This window comes from Tachyglossus aculeatus, chromosome 19 (assembly GCF_015852505.1).
Source record: "Tachyglossus aculeatus isolate mTacAcu1 chromosome 19, mTacAcu1.pri, whole genome shotgun sequence".
Taxonomy (NCBI): Eukaryota; Metazoa; Chordata; class Mammalia; order Monotremata; family Tachyglossidae; genus Tachyglossus; species Tachyglossus aculeatus.
This window is the reverse complement of record NC_052084.1, coordinates 6,061,414-6,088,073: the sequence shown is the minus strand read 5'-3', so window position 1 is coordinate 6,088,073 and position 26,660 is coordinate 6,061,414. Positions and strand designations below refer to the sequence as shown.

General features: G+C 50.8%; 1 protein-coding gene across 2 annotated transcripts; it reads left to right on the top strand.

The window, feature by feature from the left end:
• Positions 1 to 2,221: 2,221 nt before the first annotated feature.
• On the top strand, positions 2,222 to 25,911 carry STUM (stum, mechanosensory transduction mediator homolog). Of its 2 annotated transcripts, XM_038761315.1 has the most exons (4): positions 2,240 to 2,746; positions 24,069 to 24,248; positions 24,593 to 24,601; positions 25,646 to 25,911. In XM_038761315.1, exons 1-4 carry the CDS (start codon positions 2,518 to 2,520, stop codon positions 25,678 to 25,680), a joined length of 453 nt encoding a protein of 150 aa, XP_038617243.1. In that variant the 5' UTR covers positions 2,240 to 2,517; the 3' UTR covers positions 25,681 to 25,911. The 2 variants fall into 2 exon arrangements, with proteins under 2 accessions (XP_038617244.1, XP_038617243.1); XM_038761316.1 differs by lacking the exon at positions 24,593 to 24,601 and having other exon boundaries at positions 2,222 to 2,746.
• Positions 25,912 to 26,660: the final 749 nt, after the last annotated feature.

Below are 26,660 nucleotides of genomic sequence, written 5' to 3'. Positions count from 1 at the left end.
GATTATTGGCCTTTCACTCGCCACAGACACATCTGGGGAGCAGCAGACGGAGGTGGGACTAGCTCAACAAAAGATCTAAGAGAAGGTGGTGGAGGAGGAGGAGGAGGAGGATGCCAGCCACTTCTGCTTTGGGCTTCCTCTCCCTTTCTGGGCTGATGCAGAAGTGAGGAGGAGAGGGAGGGAGGGCTGTCTTCTGGACCACAGCTGGGCTGGGGACAGCTCCTGGGGGGTGATTTCAGATCACTGTAGCCAGGGGCTGGGATTCTACACATCACAATCCCTAGCCTCTCAAAGCACCTCAAGGGACACTATTTAGCATTCAGGAAGTAGGAATGGTCCCCCGGGAACCATCCCTAGGCCTGAGGGAGAGGGTAATGGGAGGCTGAGATAGGTGGGAACCACCCTGGGTAGAGGACTCCCACCTCCTCTCTTTCCTCCCACCCCGGAGAGGACAAATTTCAGGCAGGACGGGACACAAACCCCTGCTGGAAATCAGTTCCACAGACAGAGAGGCTGCCGAGCAGGCTGGCCGCTTGACATCTTGGGTAGATGTTTCCAGCCTAGGACGATCTCTGGTCTGGACCTGTTCTTCTGTGTTTTGCTAAAAGTCCAGAGTCTCAGGGACCTGAAGCGGAAAGAGTCCTGGGGACAGGAGATTCTATTCCTGCTCCAACACTGATTTGCGGTGTTACCTAGAACAAATCACTCAACCTCTCTGAGTTTCTTCATCTGTATAACGGGATTTCCCTAAGGAATAATTCCCGCCGCTACTCAAGGATGCAGTTGCCTTAGGAGACAAAGGTCTGCGCAAGTTCAGAACACTTGGACGCTATTACTCGTAACTAATAACAATCTAAATGGTAATAATAATTATGATATTTGTTAAGGGCTTACTGTGTGCCAGGTCTGTGCTAAGATGGGGTGGATACAAGCAAATCGGGTTGGACACAGTCCCTGTCCCGCCTGGGGCTCACAGTCTCGATCCCCATTTTACAGAGGAGGTAACTGAGGCCCAGAGAACTGAAGTGACTTGCCAAGGTCACACAGCAGGCAAGTGGAGGAGGTGGGATTAGAACCCATGACCTTCTGACTCCCAGGCTCGGGCTCTACCCGCTATGCCATGTGATCTCTACACGGCACCACGTAAGGACACCCTTATCTGATGGCATTGCCACCCATCTACTTGTTTTGTTTTGTTGTCTGTCTCCCCCTTCTAGACTGTGAGCCCACTGTTGGGTAGGGACTGTCTCTATATGTTGCCAACCTGTACTTCCCAAGCGCTTAGTCCAGTGCTCTGCACACAGTAAGCGCTCAATAAATACGATTGATATTGATTGATGGCGTTGCCACCTGTCTACTTGTTTTGTTTTGTTGTCTGTCTCCCCCTCCTAGACCGTGAGCCCGTTGTTGGGTAGGGACCATCTCTGGATGTTGCTGGTTTGTACTTTCCAAGCGCTTAAGTCCAGTGCTCTGCACACAGTAAGCGCTCAATAAATACGATTGATTGATTGATGGCATTGCCACCCGTCTACTTGTTTTGTTTTGTTGTCTGTCCCCCCCTCCTAGACCGTGAGCCCGTTGTTGGGTAGGGACCATCTCTGGACGTTGCCGGCTTGTACTTTCCAAGCGCTTAAGTCCAGTGCTCTGCACACAGTAAGCGCTCAATAAATACGATTGATTGATGGCATTGCCACCTGTCTACTTGTTTTGTTGTCTATTTCCCCCTTCTAGACCGTGAGCCCGTTGTTGGGTAGGGACCGTCTCTGGATGTTGCCGGCTTGTACTTTCCAAGCGCTTAAGTCCAGTGCTCTGCACACAGTAAGCGCTCAATAAATACGATTGATTGATTGATGGCATTGCAACCTATCTACTTGTTTTGTTGTCTGTCTCCCCCTTCTAGACCGTGAGCCCGTTGTTGGGTAGGGACCGTCTCTGGACGTTGCCGGTTTGTGCTTTCCAAGCGCTTAAGTCCAGTGCTCTGCACACAGTAAGCGGTCAATAAATCCGATTGATTGATTGATGGCATTGCAACCTACTTGTTTTGTTTTGTTGTCTGTCTCCCCCTTCTAGACCGTGAGCCCGTTGTTGGGTAGGGACCGTCTCCGGACTTTGCCGGTTTGTGCTTTCCCGGTCCAGTGCTCTGCACACAGTAGGCGCTCAATAAATACGACGGGGCGAATGAATGAGTGAACGGACGACACCTTGGCTCTTTCCGAGTTTCCATCCCCCCCGTCTGGATTCTCCTCGGGGGGCCGAGCGGGAGGAGGGGCAGTGAAGTGGCTGTCACGGTGTCGCGCGTCCTCCCTTCCGCCGCTGGGGTGTGTGTGTGTGGTGTGTGTGTGTGTGTGCCTGCCTGGAGGGAGTGTGAGCCTGTGCATGTGTGTGAGCTGTCGGAAGTGTCTTCCACAGACGGGGAGGCGGCCGCCAGCGGTTCCTCCCGGCGGGGCTCGGCTTGGGGAGCAGGAATAGGAGCGGGAGAGGAGGAGCAGCAGCGGATCGGCCGGGCCCTGGGAGGGCATGCAAACCATGGAGCTGCCCCGCAAAGATGGAGACACGACGGCGGCGGCGGCGGCGGTGGGAGCGGGGGCGACGGGGGCGGCGGCGGCGGCGGCGGGGGCGCCCCCCCCCAGCGGAGTAGTGGTCCAGGTCCGGGAGAAGAAGGGGCCCCTGCGCGCCGCCATCCCCTACATGCCGTTCCCCGTGGCCGTCATCTGCCTCTTCCTCAACACCTTCGTGCCGGGGCTGGGTAAGGAGCGGCGGCGGGGGGGGCGGCGGGGACCCCGGCACCGTTCCCCGAAAAGGCGGCCGGACCGGGACGGGACCGGACGGGACGGGACGGGACGGGACGGGCCCGGTGTGGGCGGGGCTTCGTGTCTTCCAGTGGGCGGGGCTCGGCTGCAACAAGAGTGGGCGTGGCCCGTGTGTGGGCGGGGCTTCGTGCTCGTGAGTGGGCGGGGCGTCGCGTTAACAGGAGTGGGCGGGCCCGTGTGGGGGCGGGGCTTCGCGTTAACAAGAGTGGGCGGTGCCGCGTGTGGGCGGAGCTAACTGTCGGCGGGCGGGGCTTGGCGGTGGCGGGAGTGGGCCGGGCCTCGTGTGGGCGGGGCTTCGCGTCGGTTAGTGGGCGGGACTTGACGTTAGCAAGAATGGGCGGGACCGTGTGGGCGGGGCTTCGCGTCAGTGGGCGGGGCTTCGTGTTAGCACGAGTGGGCGGGGGCAGCGTGTGGGCGGGGCCTGGCGTTAACAAGGGGGGGCGGGGGCCGTGTGGGGGCGGGGCTTCGTGTTAACGAGAGTGGGCGGGGCCTCGTGTCGGTGGGCGGGGACGCGCGTGGGCGGGGCTTCACGGTAGCTAGAGTGGGCGGGACCTCGTGTGGGCGGGGCTTGGAGTTAAGAGTGGGGGGCCGTGTGTGGGCGGGGGCTTCGTGCCAGTTAGTGGGCGGGACTTGACGTTAACAAGAGTGGGCGGGACCTCGCATCAGCGGGCGGGGCTTCGTGTTAACAAGGGTGGGCGGGGCCAGTGTGGGGGCGGGGCTTCGTACCAGTGAGTGGGCGGGGCTTGGCGGTAGCAAGAGTGGGCGTGGCTCGTGCGGGGGCGGGGCTTCGTGTTAACAAGAGTGGGTGGTGCTGTGTGTGGGCGGAGCTTCGTGTCGGTGGGCGGGGACGCGCGAGGGCGGGGCTTGACGGTGGCTGGAGTGGGCGGGGCCGTGTGTGGGCGGGGCTTGGTGTTGAGAGTGGGGGCCGTGTGTGGGCGGGGCTTCGTGCCAGTTAGTGGGCGGAACTTGACGTTAGCAAGAGTGGGCGGGGCCGTGTATGGGCGGGGCTTAGTGTTAACAAGAGTGGGCGGTGCCGTGCGTGGGCGGGGCTTCGTGTCGGTGGGCGGGGACGCGCGTGGGCGGGGCTTCGTGTCAGTGAGTGGGCGGGGGTTGGCGTTAACAAGAGTGGGCGGGGCTTGGTGTGAAGAGTGGGCGGTGCCGTGTGTGGGCGGGGCTTCGTGTCAGTGGGCGGGGCTTGGCGCTAACAAGAGTGGGCGGGGCTTCGTGCCAGTTTGTGGGCGGGGCCGTGAGTGGGCGGAGTTTGTGTTAATGAGGTGGGCGGTGCCTCGAGTGAGTGGGCGGGGCGTGTGTGGTTGGGGCGGTGAGTGGGCGTGGCAGTCTGTGGGCTGGGGCTTGTGGGGGTGTAATAATTACAATAATTGTGGTATTTGTTAAGCGCCTACTGTGTGCCAAGCACTGTTCCAAGCGCTGGGGGGGATACAAGGTCCTCAGGTTGTCCCAAGTGGGGCTCACAGTCTTCGTCCCCATTTTCCAGATGAGGTAACAGAGGCACGGAGAAGTGAAGTGACTTGCCCAAAGTCACACAGCTGCTAAGTGGCGGAGCCGGGATTAGAACCCGCGACCTCTGACTCCCAACCCCGGGCTCTTGCCACTTGCCCGGGCTCTTGCTTCTCTGAAACAGAATGTCAATGACGAGAGTAGGATTCGAACTCATGCGTGCGGAGCATAATGGATGAGTAGTCCATGGCCTTAACCACTCGGCCACCTCGTGTATATGTGTGATTGTGCGTGTGTGTGTGCGCACACATGATGATGATGATGATAATGGCATTTATTAAGCGCTTACTATGTGCAAAGCACTGTTCTAAGCGCTGTGGAGTTTACAAGGTGATCGGGTCGTCCCATGTGGGGCTCACAGTCTTAATCCCCATTTTACAGATGAGGGAACTGAGGAACAGAGAAGTTAAGTGACCTGCCCAAAGTCACACAGCTGACAAGTGGCAGAGGCAGGATTTGAACCCATGACCTCTGACTCCAAAGCCCGGGCTCTTTCCACTGAGCCACGCTGCTCCACACATGTGAGCGCATGAGCGAGCTTGTGTGGATGCATGCATGCATGAGTGTGCTTTCTCGTGTGTGAGAGCATGAGTGTAAATACGCCTGTGTGATTACAGCTCTGCTATATTGTACTCTCCCAAGCGCTTCGTACAGTGCTCAGTGCACAGTAAGTGCTCACTAAATACAACTGATTGATTGAGTGCACCAGTGAGTGTGTGGGCTTGTGAGTGCGACTGTGCATTTGACTGTGTTTTTGTGCCAAGTCAATCCTCTGTTCTTTCCCCTCTCACTGCCAGCCCACAGGATCCTCTCCCACAGGGAGGCCCTGAGTCGTCAATGTGAAGCTTATTTATTATATTTCTATTTGCTAAGTGCCTACTATGCGTCAAGCAATGTTCTAAACCCTGGGGTAGATACAGGGTAATCTCAGAGTCCCTGTCCCACGGAGGGCTCCTGGTCTAAGTGGGAGCAAGAATAGGTCTTGAATCCCCACTTTACAATTGAAGAACTAGAACAGAGAAGGTTCTAGTTCAGAGAAGGCCCCTAGGTCCTGGGGCAGGCAAATAGTGAAGCCAGGATTAGAACTCAGTTCTTCTGATTCCCAGGTCCTTGCTTTTTCCAATAAACCATGCTGCTCCTCCCTCCCTTTCAGGATGGGAATGGAATTTGGGGGTCAGGGAAGAGGGCTTAGTCCATGCTGGCTATTAAGTGAGCTTTCGGGCATATGCTCCTGCTAGCTAATACACACACACACACACAAACACACACACCCCACCCCCCGTTTCAAACCTCCAGATAATTGGGTAGTGACTTTGCCGCCCTTGGGAATGCACTTCCTCTTCTCTTTGTACCTTCTGGGGCATGGCTCCAGCCCTAGCTCAGCAATACTTGGTGTGCGGAGCTTCATTAGGAAGAAGTGTCCCCAGATGATATATTTTGCTTCTGAGCCACCTCTCTTTCTCTCTCCACGCACCCAGATTCTGTCAGGGAGGAGAGCGGATGTCATTTCAGTCATGTCAGAAATTCCCACCTGCTGGAATAAAAGCATATTGTCTTCCCATCTGTTGATAGGATGTGACTCTCATGAGGGTGAGGTGTTTAAATTCCACTTCTTTTTAAAAATAATGAAGTAAATGCTACGGGGTGGTACTTTGTGTCAACAGAGAAGTCAAAGCCAGGATAAAAATGACCTTCTGTCAGCTCTCCCAGGAAGGTTTTCCTGGCAGGGCTCAGGGGAGAGAGAGGCAAAAGTCATTAATTATTCCCTGACCCTGAGCTGCTGGAGGAACACTGACGGAGTCTGACCCCTGACCTATGTAGCTACATCCAAGGAGCAAAGAAGACCATTTTTGGTGATTTCTTCAGACGTAGGAGGCAATGATTAAACACTCATCTTTGTATCTTAATGGGGACAAATGTATTCAGGTAACATATGTATGAATACTGAAAGTAATATAACACTCGTGTGTGTTTATATATATATATTGCATATATTTTAAAACAGTCAAGAGTCTTCTAGTTGGTAGAGCAGTTTCCCCAGCTGAGTATATCTCCTCTCACAGAGGTCCTCAGCTTGTCACCATGTTGAACTCCCCAACTCTGTCAGGTCCCTGAAACCAAGTGGACTTGACCAGGGGAACATGAGGGGAAAGTCCAGGGGTTTTAGATGGAGACCGAGCTGGGGAAGCAGTGTATTCACCAAGTTCATCTTACCTGAGTTTGGGGTGGTGCTGGCAGAGAGGAAGGGGGATTGACCATGCTAACTGCCCATGAAGGCTCTGCCCCAGTCAAATCTACTCTGCTTAGGAGACCGGAGACATGATAAGATGACCCAGAAGCCAGGAGCTCTTAGAAAAAGGTCTCCATTCCAGAAATGATCAGTCAGTGGTGCACCAAATCACACTTCCATTTCTCTTTCGGGTTTATTTTAATTATTCTTAGTCCTGCACCTCAAGGCCCCCTTGGGTGGACTTTTTTAATGGTATTTGTTAAGCGCTTACTACATGTCAGGCACCGTACTGAACACTGGGGTAGATACAAAGCGAATCGCGTTGGACACAGTCCATGTCCCACATGGAGTGCGCCGTCTTAATCCCCATTTTACAGATGAGGAAACCGGGGCACAGAGAAGTTAAGTGATTTGCCCAGGGTCACACAGCGGACAAGTGGCAGAGCTGGGATTAGAACCTAGGTCCTTCCGACCCCCCAGTCCTTGCCGTGTTCACTAGGCCACGCTGCTTCTGACACTTTTCAGAGTGTCTACTAAATTTCCATGGACAGTTTCCATCATCCACAGTGAAACTGCCAAGCTTGGGAGTGATACCATGAGGGCTTTCACGGTGATCGCCTGCCATTCCCAGATTTGAAATTCCTTTACTTGGATTCTCACGCAGGGAGGAGAGCTAGGAATTAGTCCTTTATAGCATCCTTATTAGACTGTGAGCCCACTGTTGGGTAGGGACTGTCTCTATATGTTGCCAACTTGTACTTCCCAAGCACTTAGTACAGTGCTCTGGACACAGTAAGTGCTCAATAAATATGATTGATTGATTGATTGATCCTTATTAAAAAATAAACAAATAAAGGCACCGATACCTCATAACCACCAAGCCGAACGTGATGAGTTGTAACTTTGTTGCGATCTATGCAGTATCGGAAACTGGAGGGGGAAACAGTTAAAGCAAAAGTGAGTGAAAATGTCTGCGTGTGTTTAGTCTTTACTGTAAACGGTTAGAGCCATGTAGCATCATAGTACTTATATATTCAGGGGTTTTAATTTATGACTCGTTATACGTGTGTGTGCGTATGTGGGTGTGTGCAAGTCAGTCTTGCCGAAAGGAGAGCGTTCAAACAGATCCAGCAGCCCCTAAATGAGAGATGAACCGAGGGGTACCTCGAAGAGAAGGTTCGGTTCGGAATTTGGTTTCTGCTCCTGTTGTTGTTGATTTTGGAATGATGATGGCCGGGTGTGAGGTGGTGTTGTGGGGTGGGCTGATCATTTTAAGGCTGAATACGCAGGCTTCCTTTCTCTCTGTTTCTTGGATGGGTAGAGTCTTCCCCAAAGGCCTGTCTCTGAAGAATCAGTGAAAACAGGACCTGGAGCTTAAAGAAGGTCTACCTCACTGCCACTTCAAAGCACAGAAAATATGAATGTGAGAGTTACCAGAAAATTATATATTTGTAGCCACCCTGCCCGTCAGTTCCTACTTTCAAATGTGAATTTCCCAGTAGGGTAGGGAGGGCTGTTGCGGCCTCACTGTGCACCCAAACCAGATTCCTTAGCATTGAGCAGATGGTGCCAACGTGGAAACTGGAGCAGACTAAGCTCGATGTGGGCAGGAAATGTGTCTACCAACTCTGTTATATTATACTTTCCCAAGCGCTTATTACAGTGCTGTGCACACACAGTAAGCACTCAAGAAATACCATTGGTTGATTAATTGATTGATAGGGTGGCCTAGTGGAAAGAACACAGGCCTGAGAGTCAGAGGATCGAGATTCTAATCCTGACTGCCAGTTGCCTGCTGTGTGACCTCAGACAAGTCACTTAACTTCTCTGTGCCTTAGTTCTCTCATCTGTAAAATGGGGATTCCGTGCTCGTTCTCCCCCTTACTTAGACTGCAAGCCCCATGTGGAACAGGGACTGTGTCCACCCTGATGAACTTGTATCTACCCCAGCACTTAGAAGAGTGTTGGACAACTAGTAAGTGCTTAACAGCATTTGTACTAAGCGCTGGGGCGGAGTCAAGCAAATTGGGTTGGACACAAGGGGCTCACCGTCTTAATCTCCATTTTACAGATGAGGTAACTGAGGTCCAGAGAAGTTAAGTGACTTGCCCAAGGTCACACCACAGACAAGGGGCAGAACCAGAATTAGAATCCAGGTCCTTCTGACTCTCAGGCCTGAGCTCTATCCAGGAGGTGCGCTGCTTCTGAGGTGATATATTAATTAATAATTGCCATGGCAGTTGCTTTTTGAGGGTAGGGCCAGCCAGTTCTTACTAAGCTAGGAGCCAGAATCCACCTCAGTCTGATGGGCCACCTCAGCTTTCTATGTGGGAGAAATAATGAAAATGTTGTTCTTAATACATCAAAAAGCACATTGGTAATTTAACACTGATACGAAGTTAGAAGTAAACATTGTGACACATCTAGAATCTACTAAACAGTAACCCTTACTCATTGATAATCTCCTCATCAAAATGTATTTCTCAAAAGAGGGAATTTCAGCAAAGCACCAAGATTTAGTCACTTGTAGGGACTAAGAGACTAGTTCAGATCATCAAATAAAATTGGGTTTGGCTCTCATGGGCAAGAACTTGTTTCATTAGCCCACTTTTTTTGTCTTTCGATAGCCCAGGTTTGCTTGGATCCATTTAGGCATGAAGAACTTGACTATCCGAATGTCTGCAGAACACTAGAGTGGGAACCAGGGATTCCAGGCCCTGTCTGACCAAGCCTGGGCTCTCCCTGGTCCTGGCCCAATATCCAAAGGTCCCAAAGGACCAAGAGGGTCTTGCCTGCCAGCACCTAACTTTGTTCAAAGACCTGCTGGAGTGGCAAAGCTGATGCCTTAAGGAGGGGTAGTCCTAGAAGCACCTCCATGGCAAACATACAGCACTGTATTGTCCCCACACCATAAAGCATACAGTCCCATATGGACCCCACACCGTGATACACACAGCCCTTCATGGTCCACACACCGTGATACGTAGTGATACATCTGATACATATGTTACATAGATCTGATCCCAGCTCCACCAATTGTCCGCTGTGTGACTTTGGGCAAGTCACTTAACTTCTCTGTGCCTCAGTTACCTCATCTATAAAATGGGGATTAAGACTGTGAGCCCCCTGTGGGACAACCTGATCACCTTGTAACCACCCCAGCGCTTAGAACAGTGTTTTGCACATAGTAAGTGCTTAATAAATGCCATTATTATTATTGTTATCTATCTGATACATCTGATACATAGAGCATCATGTGGTCCTCCCACCATGATACATACAGCCCCTCATGGTCCACACATCACAGTATATAAAATATCATATGGTTCCTACCTGCCCTAGCATGATCTGACTCAACCCAGTGAAATGAGGAAAGTTCAGATTTTAAGATTCTTCCCTTGTTTTGACTTCACTTCCCTCAGAGAGATCATTGAAATCTGTTTAACTCCTTCCCCTCCTGCCCCCTACACACCCCCTCCTCCAGGCTGTAGGACCCAGGCAGCAGGAGGTCTGGGAATCAAGAAACCCAGGTCTTGTCCCAGTTTTACCACTGGCCTGTTGTGTGACCACAAGCAAGTCATTTTGCTTTTCTGTGCCTCGAGTTCCTCCTCTGTAAAATGGGCATAACGTATATTGTGAGCCCCATCAGGGAGGTAGTTGATAATAATCATAATAACAATGGAAGTGTTGCCAAATGAAGAAGGTAGTGATATTGCTGATGTGACAATAGAAAGTAAGAAATTAGTATTTTGGATTTTAGCAGCCTAGGAGTAGTACTGATCTTGTTCCGTAGTAGAGAAACACTATCCTGCACTGTTGCCCAAGTTAAACCTGACACAGTCCTTTATTAGGAAACTGAGTTTTGCTTCAAAAATTTCACCCCTCATTCTAATTCATCCAGGCATTTCTCTACTGGACCATGAAAAATGCTCTGTATTTGCCCAAATCAGAATTTCAAGTGGGTTCACAAAAGAACAGATTTTGGATTTCATACATGGGTTTTGTTAATTTGCTATTTTTAAAATACTTGTGAGACCTTTGCAGTTGCCATAGCAATAGGATTTCCATAAGCATTATTTATTTTATTCTTTTGCACAGTGAAACGCTGTGGTTGATAGACAGCATTGGGGGGAAAGTAGGTGGTTTGGTTGGCGGCTATTCTGCTGCCGCCTCTTTCCAAAGCTGGAGGGCAGAGTCCAGGAAACCAAATGGCAGCAAATTTCCAAGCTGGGAAGCCAATGGAGAGCCCCCACCCACAACCCCACAGCACTTAAGTGCATATCTTTAAATTCTGCAGTACAAATTATTTTTTCGTATTTATGTTTATCTCCCCCGCTATACTGTAAGCTTGTTTATGGGCAGGGAACATGTCTGCTGATTCTGTTGTGCTGTACACTCCCAAGTGCTTAGTACAGTGCTCTAGACATAGTGAGCACTCAATAAATACCATTGATTGATTGATTGAGGAAGAAAGAGCCAGGGGTAACTGTGGTCCAGCCCAATGCAGGTAAGGCATCTGCTGGTATCAGAAGGAGTTTATGGCTCTGCATAATTGAGAAGCAGTGTGGCCTCATGGATAGAGTATGGGTCTGGGAATCAGAAGGACCTGGGTTCTAATCCCGGCTCCACCACTTGTCGGCGGGGTGAACTTGGGCAAGTCACTTCACTTCTCTGGGCCTCAGTGACCTCATCTGTAAAATGGGGATTAAGAGTGAGAGCCCATTAAGAGTGTGAGCCCCATGTCCAACCTTATTAGCTTGTATCTACCCCAGCGCTTAGAACAGTGCTTGACACATAGTAAGCACTTAACAAATACCATCATCATTAGTATAGTTATTATTAGGAGTCGGTCTTACTGGTTCTGGAAGGGATGGTGCTCCCTGTGTCTTGCCCCCAAAACGGCCGTGCTTTGTCCCTTGGCATCTGGGGTTCGTATCTGAACAATAAGTTTTCCCAGATGGCAAGGGGCTGGAGATGGCAAACTAATCGACTTTCCTGGACAAAGTGTGCAAGCGGGCAAGAGATCCATCATATATATTCAGTGCTTACAGTGTGCAGAGCAGGGTACTGAGTCCTTCAGAGAATTACATATAACAGAGTGGATAGACACGTTCCCTGCCCCCGATGAGTTTACCGTTTAGAGGGGGAGATAGGCTCTCAAAGACACACCCAGGAAGGCCAACTCATTGTCAGCAGTAGCAACAACAGGTGGTTCCAACTGAAGGACAAGTCTTTTTAAGAAAAAGGGAAGAATGAGGGGGAGAGAAAGCACTCTTCTTCTCTAGTTAATTGTAGCCTGTTTATGGGGGCAGATATTTCAGAATCGGGGGCTTACCAGCAATCCTGTAGATATAAATCCCTCCGAGGCATCCATTGTGTGGTCGGAAAGGAATAATACCTTGAATTCGGAGCTGAAAGCTTCAAGTGAAATATGTTTTCTCCCTTGTCTTCAGAGGAGCCCAAGTGGGGATTGGGGCATACTGTCTCCAGAATTTGGTTGGGGAAATTGGGAAAATGCTGTTAACCTCTGGTCACACAGGGAACCAGTGGGCAGAAGAGACTCAGGGCTCAGCTCTGCTGACTCTCCCATCCTGGGCCCCACCCTCCCCAGCGAGCAAAGGGGTTTTTTGGGTTTTCCTATTGAGCTTAGAGGCTCTCTGGTGGACAGTTTGGTTCAGGGAAAGGTGGCCCAGGCTGGGGCCTTCTGAGAGGGAGGGTTAAGAAAGGGAGAAGAGGCAAGGTAGGGGTGGAGAAGAGGAAAGAGGGAGAAGGGGAAATAGGGGTGGGGATGGGGAAGAGGAGAGAGAGGGAGATGAGGGAAGGGGGAGAGAGAGAGCAATGTGGAGACCATCTCTCCCTTCTTAATGGTTGCCACTCTGCTACAGTCTCCAGCTCATTGTGAGACACATGGTCACTTTACTCCAAAATACAGAGTGGTCACAAGGCAGAGCCCACAACCCTCATTTCCTATAGGGGAAATGCACTAGGCTTTTCTCCCACTCCCACTTACAGAAATTACCATCCCTGCCTCCTCAAGACTGTATTGAGGACAAAGTAACAAATGGTGCTAAAGCAGCTTTAGCACAATAAACTCTCTCTCCCGCTAAATGCATAATGATAATAATTAGGGCAAGCAAAGCTGTGCAATCTGCCCAGCTTGTTTGCCTAATGGCTGCAAAGGACTTGGTTTGAAAGACAAAGATAGAAATACACTAAAATACTTGTTGACTATTTGACTGAAGGTGGCCTGCTTCCCAGGAAACCTGGGAGCCTTTTCTGGAGGTGGGATGGGTTGATGGGTTGATAATGTATCTGAAGTGGGCAGTAGCATATAAATCCATCCACCTCCCCCCGCCACCGCACACCCCAGAGTTGCTTTGAAGTCTTATCTTTTGCCCAGAAAGTGGAGCCCCTTTCCTTTCTCAGAAGTCACTCCATACCCCTTAAGCATATGAGAGTCACCTCACCCTCAGCACTTGTGTATGTATCAATTACACACTACCATTTCTCCTCTCTGTAACTTATTTTCCTGTCTGCCTCCCCCTCTAGACGATAAGCTTCTTGCAGATAGGGAATCTACTAACTCCATTATACTCTCCCAAATGCTTAGTAGGGTGGTCTACATCCAGCGAGTGCTCAATAAATATGCCCAATTGATTGATTGTGGCTCAGACTTCACCTGCCATAGGAGCCACTGCCCTTGCAGACTGAGCACAGCTAGAGGAGAAAGAGGAAATGGAGGGCAGCTGGAAGACTGACTGTTATTTAGCCCTTTCTTGTAACCTTGCTGGCAGGTCACCGGTGTGGGGAGGAAGAACACTGTGCTGGAAATCAGGAGACCTGGGTCCCAGCTCCAGTTCTGCCTGAAATTGGCTAATGAGGGCAAAGACTGCCCCTGACCACCTACTTTTCTGTCACAGTCTGTGCCCCAAGGGGACCGGAACCAGCAGGGACCATAGAGCCTGAAAGATGATAAAAAAGAGCATGTTACACAAGCTGAGGACACTCTATTTCTCTGAGCAGGTTTTTGGTCCCGAAGTGGTTGGACTGAGACTCGTATATTCCTTTCACTGGTGACTCCATCATCATCATCAACGTAACTGTGCCAGCAGTTCTCCCCTGAGCCCAAGTCCCCAGGCCCTTCCAACCATAAAAGCAGCATGGCTTAGTGGGTAGCGTATGGGCCTGGGTGTCAGAAGGACTTGGGTTCTCATCCTTACTCTTCTACTTGTCTGCTTCGTGACCCTGGGCAAGTCACTTAACTTCTCTGGGACTCAGTTACCTCATCTGTAAAATGGGGATTAAGATTGAACCTGATTCCCTTGTATCCACCCCAGCGCTTAGAACAGTGCCTGGCACATAGTAAGCGCTTAACAAATACCATTACTACTACTATTATTATTATTATAAATTCAACACACAGGAGGGTCTGTAAAGAACCTTTTCTGACTGTTGCTCAGTATCTGGGGGAGGTGGTTAAGACCTAAGTTGAAGTCATAAAGGAGTTAAGTCCTTACTGTGCAATGCGGTGGCAGTCTGCTCCCCAAAAGAGCCCCGATCTAATTGATGGGGTGTGGAACCAGGATGGTTCATTGGCCACAGCCTGAGCTCAAGATGTTGGCCTTCAACACTGTGAGCTGAATGTGGAGGGAAGGGGCTCACAATAGAGTTGAGTGAGAAAGAGGGTTTGGTGGAGCAGGGTTTTAAAGACACAACTAGGACTGGTTTCTTAGCAACAGAGCCCATCCAAGGCTCATGTTGGCACATCGTGCTATCAAGAAAATGCCATATGGGGAAAAAAATGCCATTTTGAAGGGACAAGAGGGAGCAAGCCCAAGTAGGTTGGATGTGAGTAAAAGGAAGTCTTTTGGATTGCGTGGGGCCATTTATTCCCTCAATTATCTCAACTCCTGGGGTTTGTAGCAGTTTCTGTAGAATTGTAGCCGGTTGTTCATTCATCCATTCATTCATTCAGTGGTATTTACAGAGCACCTACTGAATGCAGAGCACTGTATTGAGATTTGAGGAAGAATACGGTGAAGAGAAAAAAGAAGTGCTCCTCGGCCCTCAAGGGGCTACCAATCTAATTGACAGGTGGCTAGGAGGTTGGCAACTGGCATTTGAGGAAAGATAGAAAACATAAAGCTTAAAGCAATGTGTTGTTGAGATCAAAATCAGCCACCCTGACTGCCTAGACACTAGCACTCTCTGCCTGCATTGCCATAGGACTTGCGGCATTAACCAGGCACCATTTGCACTCGCAACTGAGGCAGGCACTCCCTTTGGGACAGACTGCCCCCCTGCTCAAGGTCCAGGGAGAAGGGTCTGACCCGGCCCAGGCCTGGGCTACAGCCCTGAGTCTGGGGAGGAGACTGAAAGCTCCTTGTGGACAGGGAATGTGTCTACCAACTCTATTGCACTGTACTCTCCGAAGTGCTTAATACTGTGTTCTCTGCACACAGTAAGCGCTAAATACATAGCATTGATTGATTGAAGGAATGCACGGGGCGGGGGGGGGATTTGTATGAGTAGAGAGTAGGTCAGGGTCTGTGTCCAGTCTGATTATCTATCTCTACCCCAGGGCGGAGCACACGGCTTTGGCACGAAGGAAGCACTTCATAAATGCCAGCATTATTATTTTATCATTATTATTATTTTGGCTCAGGCCCTGCGGCGAACCATTGCTCTCAAAGGGAGCCTCTGAGAGGCCACAAGCTGGGCTTATTTCCTGCTATGTGGAATCGGGAGCAGATCCAGAGGGACGGCCCGGCTGTAGGAGGGTCTGATGGGTCATGGGAACCTGAGTGTCTGTGGGAAGGCGCCAACTGGAGGAGGGAAGAATGGGGGAATAGAGTTGGGGAGAGGACAAGAGGCCAGCCATGTGACAGCACCTGATATGAGACTGAGTGCTGAGCTCCCGAAGCTTCCAGAAATACAGGGGTGTCCCTGGGATGTCACCCCATGTGGTTCAGCCTCTCCGGTTGGGGCCGGTGCCAGCTGTGCCTCACTGGAGTTTTCAAAATACCGCAGGGGAGCGTGAGCAAAAATATATTGTAGACACTGTTCAACCTTGAATACGCACGGAACGTTCTCAGCCCTAATAGGAAATCTCCCGACCAGAGACTGGCCAGAGCACTCTGGGCTGGCCTCTGGCCAGCAGTAGCCTGGGCTATCCTCCGGGTAGGCGGGGAAAGACCACACCTCTGTCACTTTCTGACCTGACTTTGCTTGAGTTTTCTGAAAAAGGCCAGCTGAAACATCAACCCATCCAGGTGGTCAAACTCCAGATTATCCAGAAAATCCTCACATAAAAGATTCTCCCCTGGCCATGCAATTCTCAAAGCAGCTGGGAAGCAGAGATGGATTATCCCAGGGAATAGGCTGCCCTCCCTGCCTTCCCCGACCATCGCTGGGTGCATTCTTATCGAGCTGGACCACCTGACAGCACTCCCTCATCCAGAGATGCGTTCTCCCAGGACCCAAGCAGCCCAGGACCCCGGTCCAGATGGGGCTCTGGTTGGAAGGAAGCCCGGGTCAGAGGGAGAATGAAGGCTGTCGTCTGTGCCGGCCTGAGCCGCAGTTGGTGGAGCTGATGATGTCACTGGGGAGCCCCTGGGGGATAGGTTTTCCCGGAGCATGGCCACTCAGACGTGGCATGCTAAGGGACCAGTGTTCCCACTAAAGCTCTGCATCTGGCTCAGGGAAAGGAGAGGCCCGTCCCTCCAGCCTTCTGACAGGGACGGTAAAATTCAACACTCTGATACCGGGGCCTACTATTGTGTCATCCTTGGGGAGTCTCCTTCAGGGGGAGAGGAAGTTTCAAACCTTTGTCATAAGTGAGTGAGAGGATCACAAGCCCTCTGCCAGTGTCCTCTCAGCTCAGGGTCTCTGCTTCCCAGTGTTAAGAAGGATTTCCCAGTGTTAAGAAGGAGGATAGACCCCAGGGAGGCCAGGCCAGACCAGGACTAATTTCCAGAAACTGCAGTGGGAGGCCCTAGAACAAAGAGGACTATAGCAGACCAGGGCATCAGCATCTGGTGACTTGTCTTCTGTCCTAAGCAGCTTTGGTTCTTTCTCCTGCTTCATGCTTTCTCAAGGTGAATTTGGGATGTGGTTGTGTTTCTTTGTAAGGCTGTGAGTTGATGGTGCTGTGGTAGTAGCAAAGTCTACTTTTTCCTCAGTCCAGGTTTTGGATTAAAATGGAGTAAGGGTAGTGGAGATAGTGGGGATGGCGTCCATTGTATCCGGAGCCGGTTTCTCACGGGATGGCACTACTGGGGCCCGGGAGTGGCTGGGGGGAGCAGGGCAGAGTGTTCCTATCCCTTTTCCCATGGCTGCACACAGGAAAATGATCCCTTGAAGCCCCTTGTCCTGCACTCAGTAGGTTCTCAAGACCTAATAATAATTGTGGTATCTGTTAAGTGCTCACTATGTGGCAAGCGCTGGGCTAAGCACCGGGGCAAATAGAGTACAATGAGATCGGCCAATCCCTCCCTGATTCCTGCTTGAACTGCTGGCTGTGCGGCAGTATTTGCCCATCTCTCCCCGTCTCTCCACTGCTCTTCTTTTTCTTCCTCTTTGCATCTCTCTGTTTTTCTTGCTGACCTCTCTCCCCCATCTTTCTCTCTCTCTCTTTCCTCCCTTCTCTCTTTATATGAGTTCCTCCCTCCACCTTTCCAGCCCCTACCTCATCCTTATCTTGCCTTTGTCCCCCTCAAGGGCCAATCTTCAAATAAAGAAAAGTGAAGTTGTGGCTTCTCCATCTCCCTTCCTGCTTTTCCATCTCTGTCTCCCTTCCTGCTTTTCCAGAAGCCTTGCAAAGACACCTGTCTGCCTCCTGCTTGCTTAGCTGTCAGGCCAGCCTTCCTAATAGGAGCTAGATGAGCACAGGGACTGGCAGACAAACCAAGGCCATAAAAGGACCCCCAGAGGGATAAGACCAGTTTGCACAAACACTGACAAGCCCCAAGATAAACAAATAAGCTAATTAAATAACACTGTGGGGAGCCAACTGAGGGTGAGGAGTGGAGGGGAAATCATATAAGTTGCATATAAAGACAGAGATGGGTAGCTTTTTAATTCATGTCCTCCAATTATGAGTTGAGATACAAGGAGCAGTTTAAATATTGAAAGTCACCTTAAGCTAATAAACAAACCCATAAAACTAAGGGGAACATTTATTGCTGTGGCTTTAGGAGCATATTATCTCCAAGGGAAGAATCCCTGAGGAAGGTTTTGCCCATGTTCATCAGCCACAAACAGCCAGCCAGTCAGGACTAAAACCTGGGTCACCGGATTTCCAGAGCAGTGGCAGAGCAGAGCCCTTCTGTTCTCAATCTACACTCACTCCCTTGGTGACCTCATTCGCTCCCATGGCTTCAACTATCATCTCTACACTGATGACACCCAGATCTACCTCTCTGCCCCTGCTCTCTCCCCCTCCCTCCAGGCTCGCATCTCCTCCTGCTTTCAGAACATCTCCATCTGGATGTCCGCCCGCCACCTAAAGCTCAACATGTCGAAGACTGAGCTCCTTGTCTTCCCTCCCAAACCTTGTCCTCTCCCTGACTTTCCCATCTCTGTTGACGGCACTACCATCCTTCCCGTCTCACAAGCCCGCAACCTTGGTGTCATCCTCGACTCCGCTCTCTCATTCACCCCTCACATCCAAGCCGTCACCAAAACCTGCCGGTCTCAGCTCCGCAACATTGCCAAGATCCGCCCTTTCCTCTCCATCCAAACTGCTACCCTGCTCATTCAAGCTCTCATCCTATCCCGTCTGGACTACTGCACCAGCCTTCTCTCTGATCTCCCATCCTCGTGTCTCTCTCCACTTCAATCCATACTTCATGCTGCTGCCCGGATTATCTTTGTCCAGAAACGCTCTGGGCATATTACTCCCCTCCTCAAAAATCTCCAGTGGCTACCAATCAATCTGCGCATCAGGCAGAAACTCCTCACCCTGGGCTTCAAGGCTGTCCATCCCCTCGCCCCCTCCTACCTCACCTCCCTTCTCTCCTTCTACTGCCCAGCCCACACCCTCCGCTCCTTCACCGCTAATCTCCTCACTGTACCTCGTTCTCGCCTGTCCCGCCGTCGACCCCCGGCCCATGTCATCCCCCGGGCCTGGAATGCCCTCCCTCTGCCCCTCCACCAAGCTAGCTCTCTTCCTCCCTTCAAGGCCCTGCTGAGAGCTCACCTCCTCCAGGAGGCCTTCCCAGACTGAGCCCCTTCGCTCCTCTCCCCCTCGTCCCCCTCTCCATCCCCCCATCTTACCTCCTTCCCTTCCCCACAGCACCTGTATATATGTATATATGGTTGTACATATTTATTACTCTATTTATTTATTTATTTATTTATTTTACTTGTACATTTCTATCCTATTTATTTTATTTTGTTGGTATGTTTGGTTCTGTTCTCTGTCTCCCCCTTTTAGACTGTGAGCCCACTGTTGGGTAGGGACTGTCTCTATGTGTTGCCAATTTGTACTTCCCAAGCGCTTAGTACAGTGCTCTGCACATAGTAAGCGCTCAATAAATACGATTGATTGATTGATTGATTGATTGGTAATTCCACTAGGTGGATGACCGGATTTCACCCAGCAGGTAGTGAGCCCAGGGATGGATTCATTCTCACAGGAAGGTTTTCAGGTAGAGAATATCTATAGGCCCCAGAGAGGCCTGGGTAAACCTGTGAATGAGAAATCCACCCCGGGGGCACCACAAGGAAAAGTGAAAAAGGTTAGAAGGAAAAAGTAAATCAATCAGAAGGGTCAGCACTTGGATATTCATCCCACCCTAGCCCTTCAGCACTTATGTACATGTCCTTTTTGATTTCAGTGTCTGTCTCCCCAACTAGACTGTAAGCCTCTTGAAAGCAGGAATTGGGTCCACCAACTCTATTGTATTGTACTCTTCCAAGCATTCATTCACTCATTCATTCAATCATATTTATTTAGCGCTTACTGTGTGCAGAGCACTGTACTAAGTGCTTGGGAAGTACAAGCACTTAGTACAGTGCTGTCCCCTCTGGCCTATAAAGATACTTGTGGGCAGGGAATCAACTGTGTTATACTGTACTCTTCCAAGTGCTTAGTACAATGCTCTGCACATGGTAAGCACTCAATAAATATGACTGATTGATTGACAGTAGGCATTCAGTAAATACCATTGATTGCCGGGACCCGTGTCATCATGACAGGTTTTGGCTAGAACACAACAGCAGCATTAGGGAGCGATAGTCTAACAAAATGCATCTGAATCAGTGCAATGGGTTGCCAGAAGAAACAGGTAGGCCATCACATAGGACGGGCTGTGTCCAGTCAGCATTTACCCCAGAACTTAGCACAGTGCTTGGCAAACACTAAGTACTTGATAAATACCATTATAATTATTATTAGCAGGTGTGGCGTTGGACACAGTATGACGACGGGAATTTTCCTTAGCTTCAAGTTCTGAAAGAACACAGCCACGTGCTCTAGGAGAACTGGGAACATTGGGCCAGCTGGACTTGGACTCTTTGTTTATGTTCTCTTTCCTATCCAGTCAGAGCGACAGTGGTATCAATGCCAGCCAGAAGCTCTCTGCTGTTGGGGGGGTGGAGGGGGTGTACTTTTCCCAAAGCACCTCTCTGACTCACTCCAAGGGGATTCAGCTCGGCTACGCACCCTAACTAGTCCCCTGGTGCTGCTCAAATTGGAGGAAAATCTGCCTTGAAATACTGTCTTTCTTCTTGCAACATCTCATGCAGAGGGGGCTGGGGGAAGACAGGGGTTGGATTGAAGAAAGCCAACTGCCTCCTTCCCATATTTCAGATGGGAAGAGGCAGTCCATGTTCTCTCCACCCTCTTCCCCTGCTCTCCACCCTCCCCATTCCTTATTCGTGCTTGGGAAAGCAGAGGCCTGAAAAGCTGACAGTTTGTGAGAAGGTATACTTCTCATGTCGCTTTGAGTAGGAGAAAGCAATCTTTTCACGGGGTAACCCTCCTAGCTCACAAGCCTCCATCGTACATTCGTTCATTCAGTCGTATTTATTGAGCGCTTACTGTGTGCAGAGCACTGTACTAAGCGCTTGGGAAGTCCAAGTAGGCAACATATAGAGACAGTCCCTACGCAACAGTGGGCTCACAGTCTAGAAGGGGGAGGCAGACAAGACAAAACATATTAACAAAATAAAATAAATAGAATAAATATATACAAATAAAATAGAGTAATAAATACGTACAAACATCTATACATATATACAGGTGCTGTGGGGAGGGGAAGGAGGTAGGGCGGGGGGGATGGGGGAATGGGGGAATATTTTATAATATAAAATATATAATATAATAATATAATAATGGGAGGTTAGAGAAGCAGCGTGGCTCAGTGGAAAGAGCCCGGGCTTTGGAGTCAGAGATCATGGGTTCAAATCCCCTCCTTTGCCTGAAACGACCTGGGTTGCTTGTTCAAGAGAAGGGATTGTGTCTTTTTCTTCTTCGGTATGTTCCCTAAGTGCTTAATGCAATGCACACCCCATTTGCACTAAGATGCATGCACAAAGTGTAGGCATTATAAATTTGGGGCTTTTAGAGGCAGTGTGACTTAAAAGAAAGAGCACGAGGGACTGGGAATCAGGAGACCTGGGTTCCAGTCCTGGCCCTGTCACTTACCTGCTGTGTGACCATGGGCAAGCCATCTGATTTCACTGTGCCTCAGTTTCCTCATCTGTAAAATGGGGATAAAATATCTGTTCTCCCATCCTTTTAGTCTGTGAGCCCCATGTTGGGTAGGGACTGTGTCCTACCTGATTACTTAAGCACAGGAGTCAGTGCTTAACTAATACCATCATTATTATGAAGTGATTTAGCTTAAAGTTCACACTTTAAGGCAGTGGGAGGGGTAGCAATTGAATCTATGACTTCTGACTCCTCCTTGTCCAAAGCTCCACTCACTAGTCAATTAGTTATGGTATTATGAAGTGCTTCCTCTGTGCCAAGTCCTGGGATGAATATACAATAACTAGACCAGACAAAGGGACTCACAGTCTAAGATGGATGAGGAAACTGAGATGCTGACTGGTTGTGAAGAGACTGGTTGTAGAGAAGCAGCATGGCTCAGTGGAAAAAAGCACGGGCTTTGGAGTCAGAGGTCATGGGTTCAAATCCCGGCTCTGCCAATTGTCAGCTGTGTGACTTTGGTCAAGTCACTTAACTTCTCTGTGCCTCAGTTCCCCCATCTGTAAAATGGGGATTAAGACTCTGAGCCCCCATGGGACAACCTGATCACCTTGTAACCTCCCCAGCGCTTAGAAGAGTGCTTTGCACATAGTAAGCACTTAATAAATGCCATCATCGTTATTATTATTATTCTTGTGATTTATCCAACATCACCTAACAGGCCAGTGGCAGAGGTGAGGTTAGGCCCTGGGCTTCTTGACTCCCAGGGCAGGGACTACTCCAGGGCAGGGACTGTGTCTGTCGTGCTCTCCTAAGTGCTTAGTATAGTGCTATGTACACGATAAGCACTCAATAAACACCACTGATGGATTGATGTTGTTTCTTTCTAAAAATCACAGTGAAATAATGCCTTTCTCCCTTAAGCCTCTTGCAATTCAGCCCTCCAACCCATTTTCGCTATCCTAGAGTTTCTTCCCCCAAGCCTCCTCATTCATTTGTATTCATTCATTCAGTCATATTTATCGAGCACTTGTGTGCAAAGTACTGTACTAAGCACTTAGAAGAGTACAATCTAACAATAAAAAGATACATTCTCTACCCACAGTGAGCTACAGTCTAGAGGGGGAGACAGGCATAAATATAGTTCCCCCAACCTCTGCTGACCTCGTCTAATAATAATGATGGAATTTGTTAAGCGCTTACTATGTGCAAAGCACTGTTCTAAGCCCTGGGGAGGATACAAGGTTATCAGGTTGTCCCACGAGGGGCTTACAGCCCTCATCCCCATTTTACAGATGAGGGAACTGAGGCCCAGAGAAGTAAAGTGATTTGCCCAAAGTCACACAGCTGACTATTGGCAAAGCCGGGATTTGAACCCAGACAAAAGATGCCCGGTGTCAGGTTGTAGCCAGGGGAGAGGAGACCTAACTAGGTGAACCCTGACTGTCTCAGGTAAGAGCAGTTCACAGGCTCAGTAGACCAGGTGGGGAAAGCTTTGTCCCCTTGTGGGCTACCAGCTATGTTTAACTAATTAGGTTTGACTAATTAGAAAGGTGGTTAGCTGTTAATCAATGAAAGGCCTGTGTTAATTACAATGGGGAGTTTTTAGTGAATGAAATAAGCATGATGAGGAGTGTCTGGTTGGGTTACGCCCTCCATCTCGGACCGAGCACCAGGCTGACTGGAGCAAGAGGTTGAATGAGTGGGAATGAGGGTAACCAAGAACACTGGAGCAGTGTTGCGGCCGGGATGCACGTCGGACAGATGCCGGCCCCCTTCCCTCAGGGTCCGGGGACAGCTTAGGAGGCTGCTCCTGACCAGGGCAAGGAGCACTGCCCATCCCTGCCCTGGCTCTCATTCCTAACTTACACCCAGGGGTGCCGCCCTCCTTCCCTGCCCCCCTCCTCTTCCTATTTCTGCTGTTGTTAGACTTCCACGAGCAGCTCCTCTGTGGACCCTTCCCTGTTGGTTCACCTGGCCAGCAATAGCAGCTCACCCCTTCCCTAAGCCCTTCGGATGCCTAGCAGGAACTCTTGCTTTCAGTGTTTTGGGGAGGGTTCCCCCCACGATTCCCCCCCAGTCCGACTTTTGGGTTTCTTTCCACTTTCCTAACTCCCACTCCATGACCTGTCCTGCAAGTGGCAGTTCTCTTGGTGATGTGGGACATCCCTGTGGAAAGAGCAGGGAGGGGGCCCAAGGAGGGAAAACTTCTGGGCCTTTCCCCATTGCCGTGGATGGGGCTAGCCAGCTGGACCATCCCAAGCAGGGGAGTAGTGTGGCTTAGTGGAAAGAGCACGGGCCTAGGAGGATCTGTGTTCTAATCCCGATTCCACCACATTTGCTGTGTGACCTCAGGCAAGTTACCTAACTTCTCTGTGCCTCAGTTACCTCTTCTGTAAAGTGGGGATTAAGATTGTGAGCCCCATATGGGACAGGGACTGTCCAACCTGATTTGCTTGTATTCACCCCAGTGCTTAGAACAGGCTTGGCACATAGTAAGCACTTAACAAATACCACAATTATTTTTATCATGATTATTCCCTTTGCCTCAGTCTTCTCATTTGTAAAATGGGGACGGAACTGTATTGATCCGATTATCTTGTCTCCATCCCACGCTTAGGACAATGCTTGGCACCTAGTCAGTGCTTAAAAGATACTCAAAAAATGATAATGGGAATTATTATTGATATTGATAAGATTGCGGTGAGAAAACCTGGAGGCCCTGAACGTGCGTGCAGGAGAGATGGCAGTATGGGCAGCTGGGGAGCACGGAGTTGAAGATAATGAGGAGCTTAGGGTGCGTGGGCCCCCTCATGGGTCGCCCGCTGATGGCTCTCTGTCACCCTCTCTCCAGGGACCTTCGTCTCGGCCTTTACGGTGCTGTGCGGGGCCCGGACTGACCTCCCGGACAGACACGTGTGCTGTGTTTTCTGGCTGAACATGGCCGCGGCGCTGATCCAGATCCTGACGGCCATCGTCATGGTGGGCTGGATCATGAGCATCTTCTGGGGGATGGACATGGTCATTCTCGCCAGTAAGTACCCGCTGCCGGCCGCCTCTCTCCCGGGGCCCCTGCGCACTTACGCACAGGTGGGCGAGTGGAATGGGTTGGTGGGAGAACTCAGGGCCTTGGTCAGAATTTGCCCTCTTCTGGGGCAGCACCTAGTTCCCCCTGCCTCTCAGCACCGCAGTCTCCCTTTGGGCCCCCCAGCAGTTCCCTTGTGGCGGTCAGACACCAGTGAGAGGGAGTTCTCTCAGTCAAAAAGGTAACTCCAGCCCCACAGCTGTGGTTGGTTACAGGAGTCTATCTCCTCTTTCCAACTGCCTTTCTCTCTTTCTCTCTCATGCCTCCTCCCCATCCTTGCGCTCGCTGTCCAGTTTCAAAAGGTAAGTGGGAGGAAATGGTTCATTGGTCGCACGTTGGAGGGGTGGGGGCGGGAAAGGGGCTGGGTTCAAATTCACATCGATCCCTCCCACACCACCTTCACATACCAAGAAAAGCTTATGGGTCCTGGTAACCCTTCGAGAGCCTTTAACCCTGCTGCAGACCCTGACTTTGGAAAGATTAAATTGAATAAAGCTGTCCCCCTGTCCACCCTCCACCTCCTCCTCCCATCTTATGGTTCTGGATCACTCTGTCCCAACTCTCCACTTAAAGGATCAATTCTAATCACCCCACTGGGTGTGCAATCTCTGAGATCCTCAGTTTCCTCATCCGGGAAATGGGCTGAATAATACTGGCTCTTCTCTATCTCCCAGGGAGGCTGCGAAGCTAGAGTGAGGAAGCAGATGGAAGAGCACATTGGAAAATATCCCCACTAGTTAATGTGGATACAGGCTGTTATCCAAGGCTCTTGCAGAGCCTTGGGGCTGTTCCTTGGGGCTGGGGTCAAGGAGCTTGTGGCAGAGCCCTTACTGGATAAAGAACCCAGCTCCCCACACTCTTCATATCTTCTCCTGGCCTGGTCTTTGCCTTCCCCAGGCCCTTACTGCTGTAGGTGGCGGCTGGTTTGGGGGAGTAGGAGCAGGTGATGGGGAGGAAGGCTGAGGATCTGGTCTGAGGTGGGAGACGCTTGCTGGAATGTGGTGGGGCCTAATGGAGAGAGCATGGACCTGGAAACGAGGAGGCCCCAGCTCTGCCATCGGCTGGCTGTGTGACCTGGGGCCATTTACTTCTGGGCCTCAGTTTCCTCTTCTGCAAAAGAGGGATAAGATACCAACCGTCCTTAACTATTAGGTTGTGAGCCTTTCTCAGAGCAGTTATTCCCGGGCCAGGATTTCAGCTCCTAATCCAGTCCGGTTTGCTCCCCGGCCATGGTGTTTCAGTTTGTCGGGGGGGTGCCAGATTCAGCTCAAGGCCAAACTGGAAGGGGCACAAACTCTAACCCTGTTTCCTTTGCTTCCCCCCCCCCCCCCCCCCCCAACCTACAGGCTACAAGGAGCAGGGCATTCCGCAGCAGCTGTGATTGGGGATTTGGCTGACGGCGATGAGGCAGGAGCTCCGGAGCAGGAATGGTGTAGGCAGATAGGGGGCACAAGGACCTCTCTCCTGTCCCTTTTGGGTTTTCCTGGGTTGGTCCAGTTCCTGGGGGGTTGTTGGACTTATTTATTTCAAAAACTGCATCTGCTTTTCCTCAGCCCGGCCTGAGGGCTGTCTGCGTTTTATGTTCCAAGACAGTGGGAGAGTGTGATGGGGGTTGGAGTCAGGGGGTGGGGGTGGGGGAGACTGGGTTGGGAAGGAGGAGAAGAGGAAGGAACCAGTTGCTACCCAGCTATCCCAGCTGGGCTCTGTCGAAGCCCCACCCCTGGGTTGGGGGTGGTCCCTGGGGTTAGGGGGCTATCGTAATTGCCCTTCCCTGATGGCTACAGAGACTCTGGGAGCAGGACAGTGGGTAGTAGCACTGTAAGAAGGAACAAGGGGCTCCTGGGAGTGGGAGTGACCCAGTGCTTCCCTCCCCGCCCCCTCCACCTCCCAAAGAGCCTTGGTATGGGCGTGGGTGTGTATGTGTGTGGGTGGTTCCTTGAGGCCTTCAGAAAAAGCTTCTGTCCTGACCATCAGTGTTGGAGACAGTGAAAAGACCCTGAGCTCACTCCTCCCCAGTAGGCTCAAGCCCAGTCTGGAAGGGGAGCGGTGGCAGAGTCAAACGTGCCGAGACTTTCCAGGGAAAGTTAGAATGCTGGGGCCAGTGCACTGAGGGGGCCCGTCCACCATTGCCTCCTGCCACCACCATGGGACGTGACCAGGATGCCCAGAAGATGTTCAGGCTGCCCTGGAAGGAGGAGGAGCCCTGGCGCCCCTGCTCAGCCTGAGGAGACTCTCGTTGTAGCTGGGTCCTGGCAGGGGCAGCAGTGCCAGATTCCTGGAGCGGCCTAGGGACCTCATCACCCTCACTCCTGGAACAAGCACCGTGCTTCCTCCCAGGGTTTTCTTGCAGGTGCAGGCAAG

Bases quoted from the DNA above. Each gene is read 5' to 3' on its own strand.
- STUM (XM_038761315.1), top strand. From the start codon at position 2,518: ATGCAAACCATGGAGCTGCCCCGCAAAGATGGAGACACGACGGCGGCG. The intron at 2,747-24,068 runs GTAAGGAGCGGC...CCCTCTCTCCAG, and splicing joins CACCTTCGTGCCGGGGCTGG to GGACCTTCGTCTCGGCCTTT.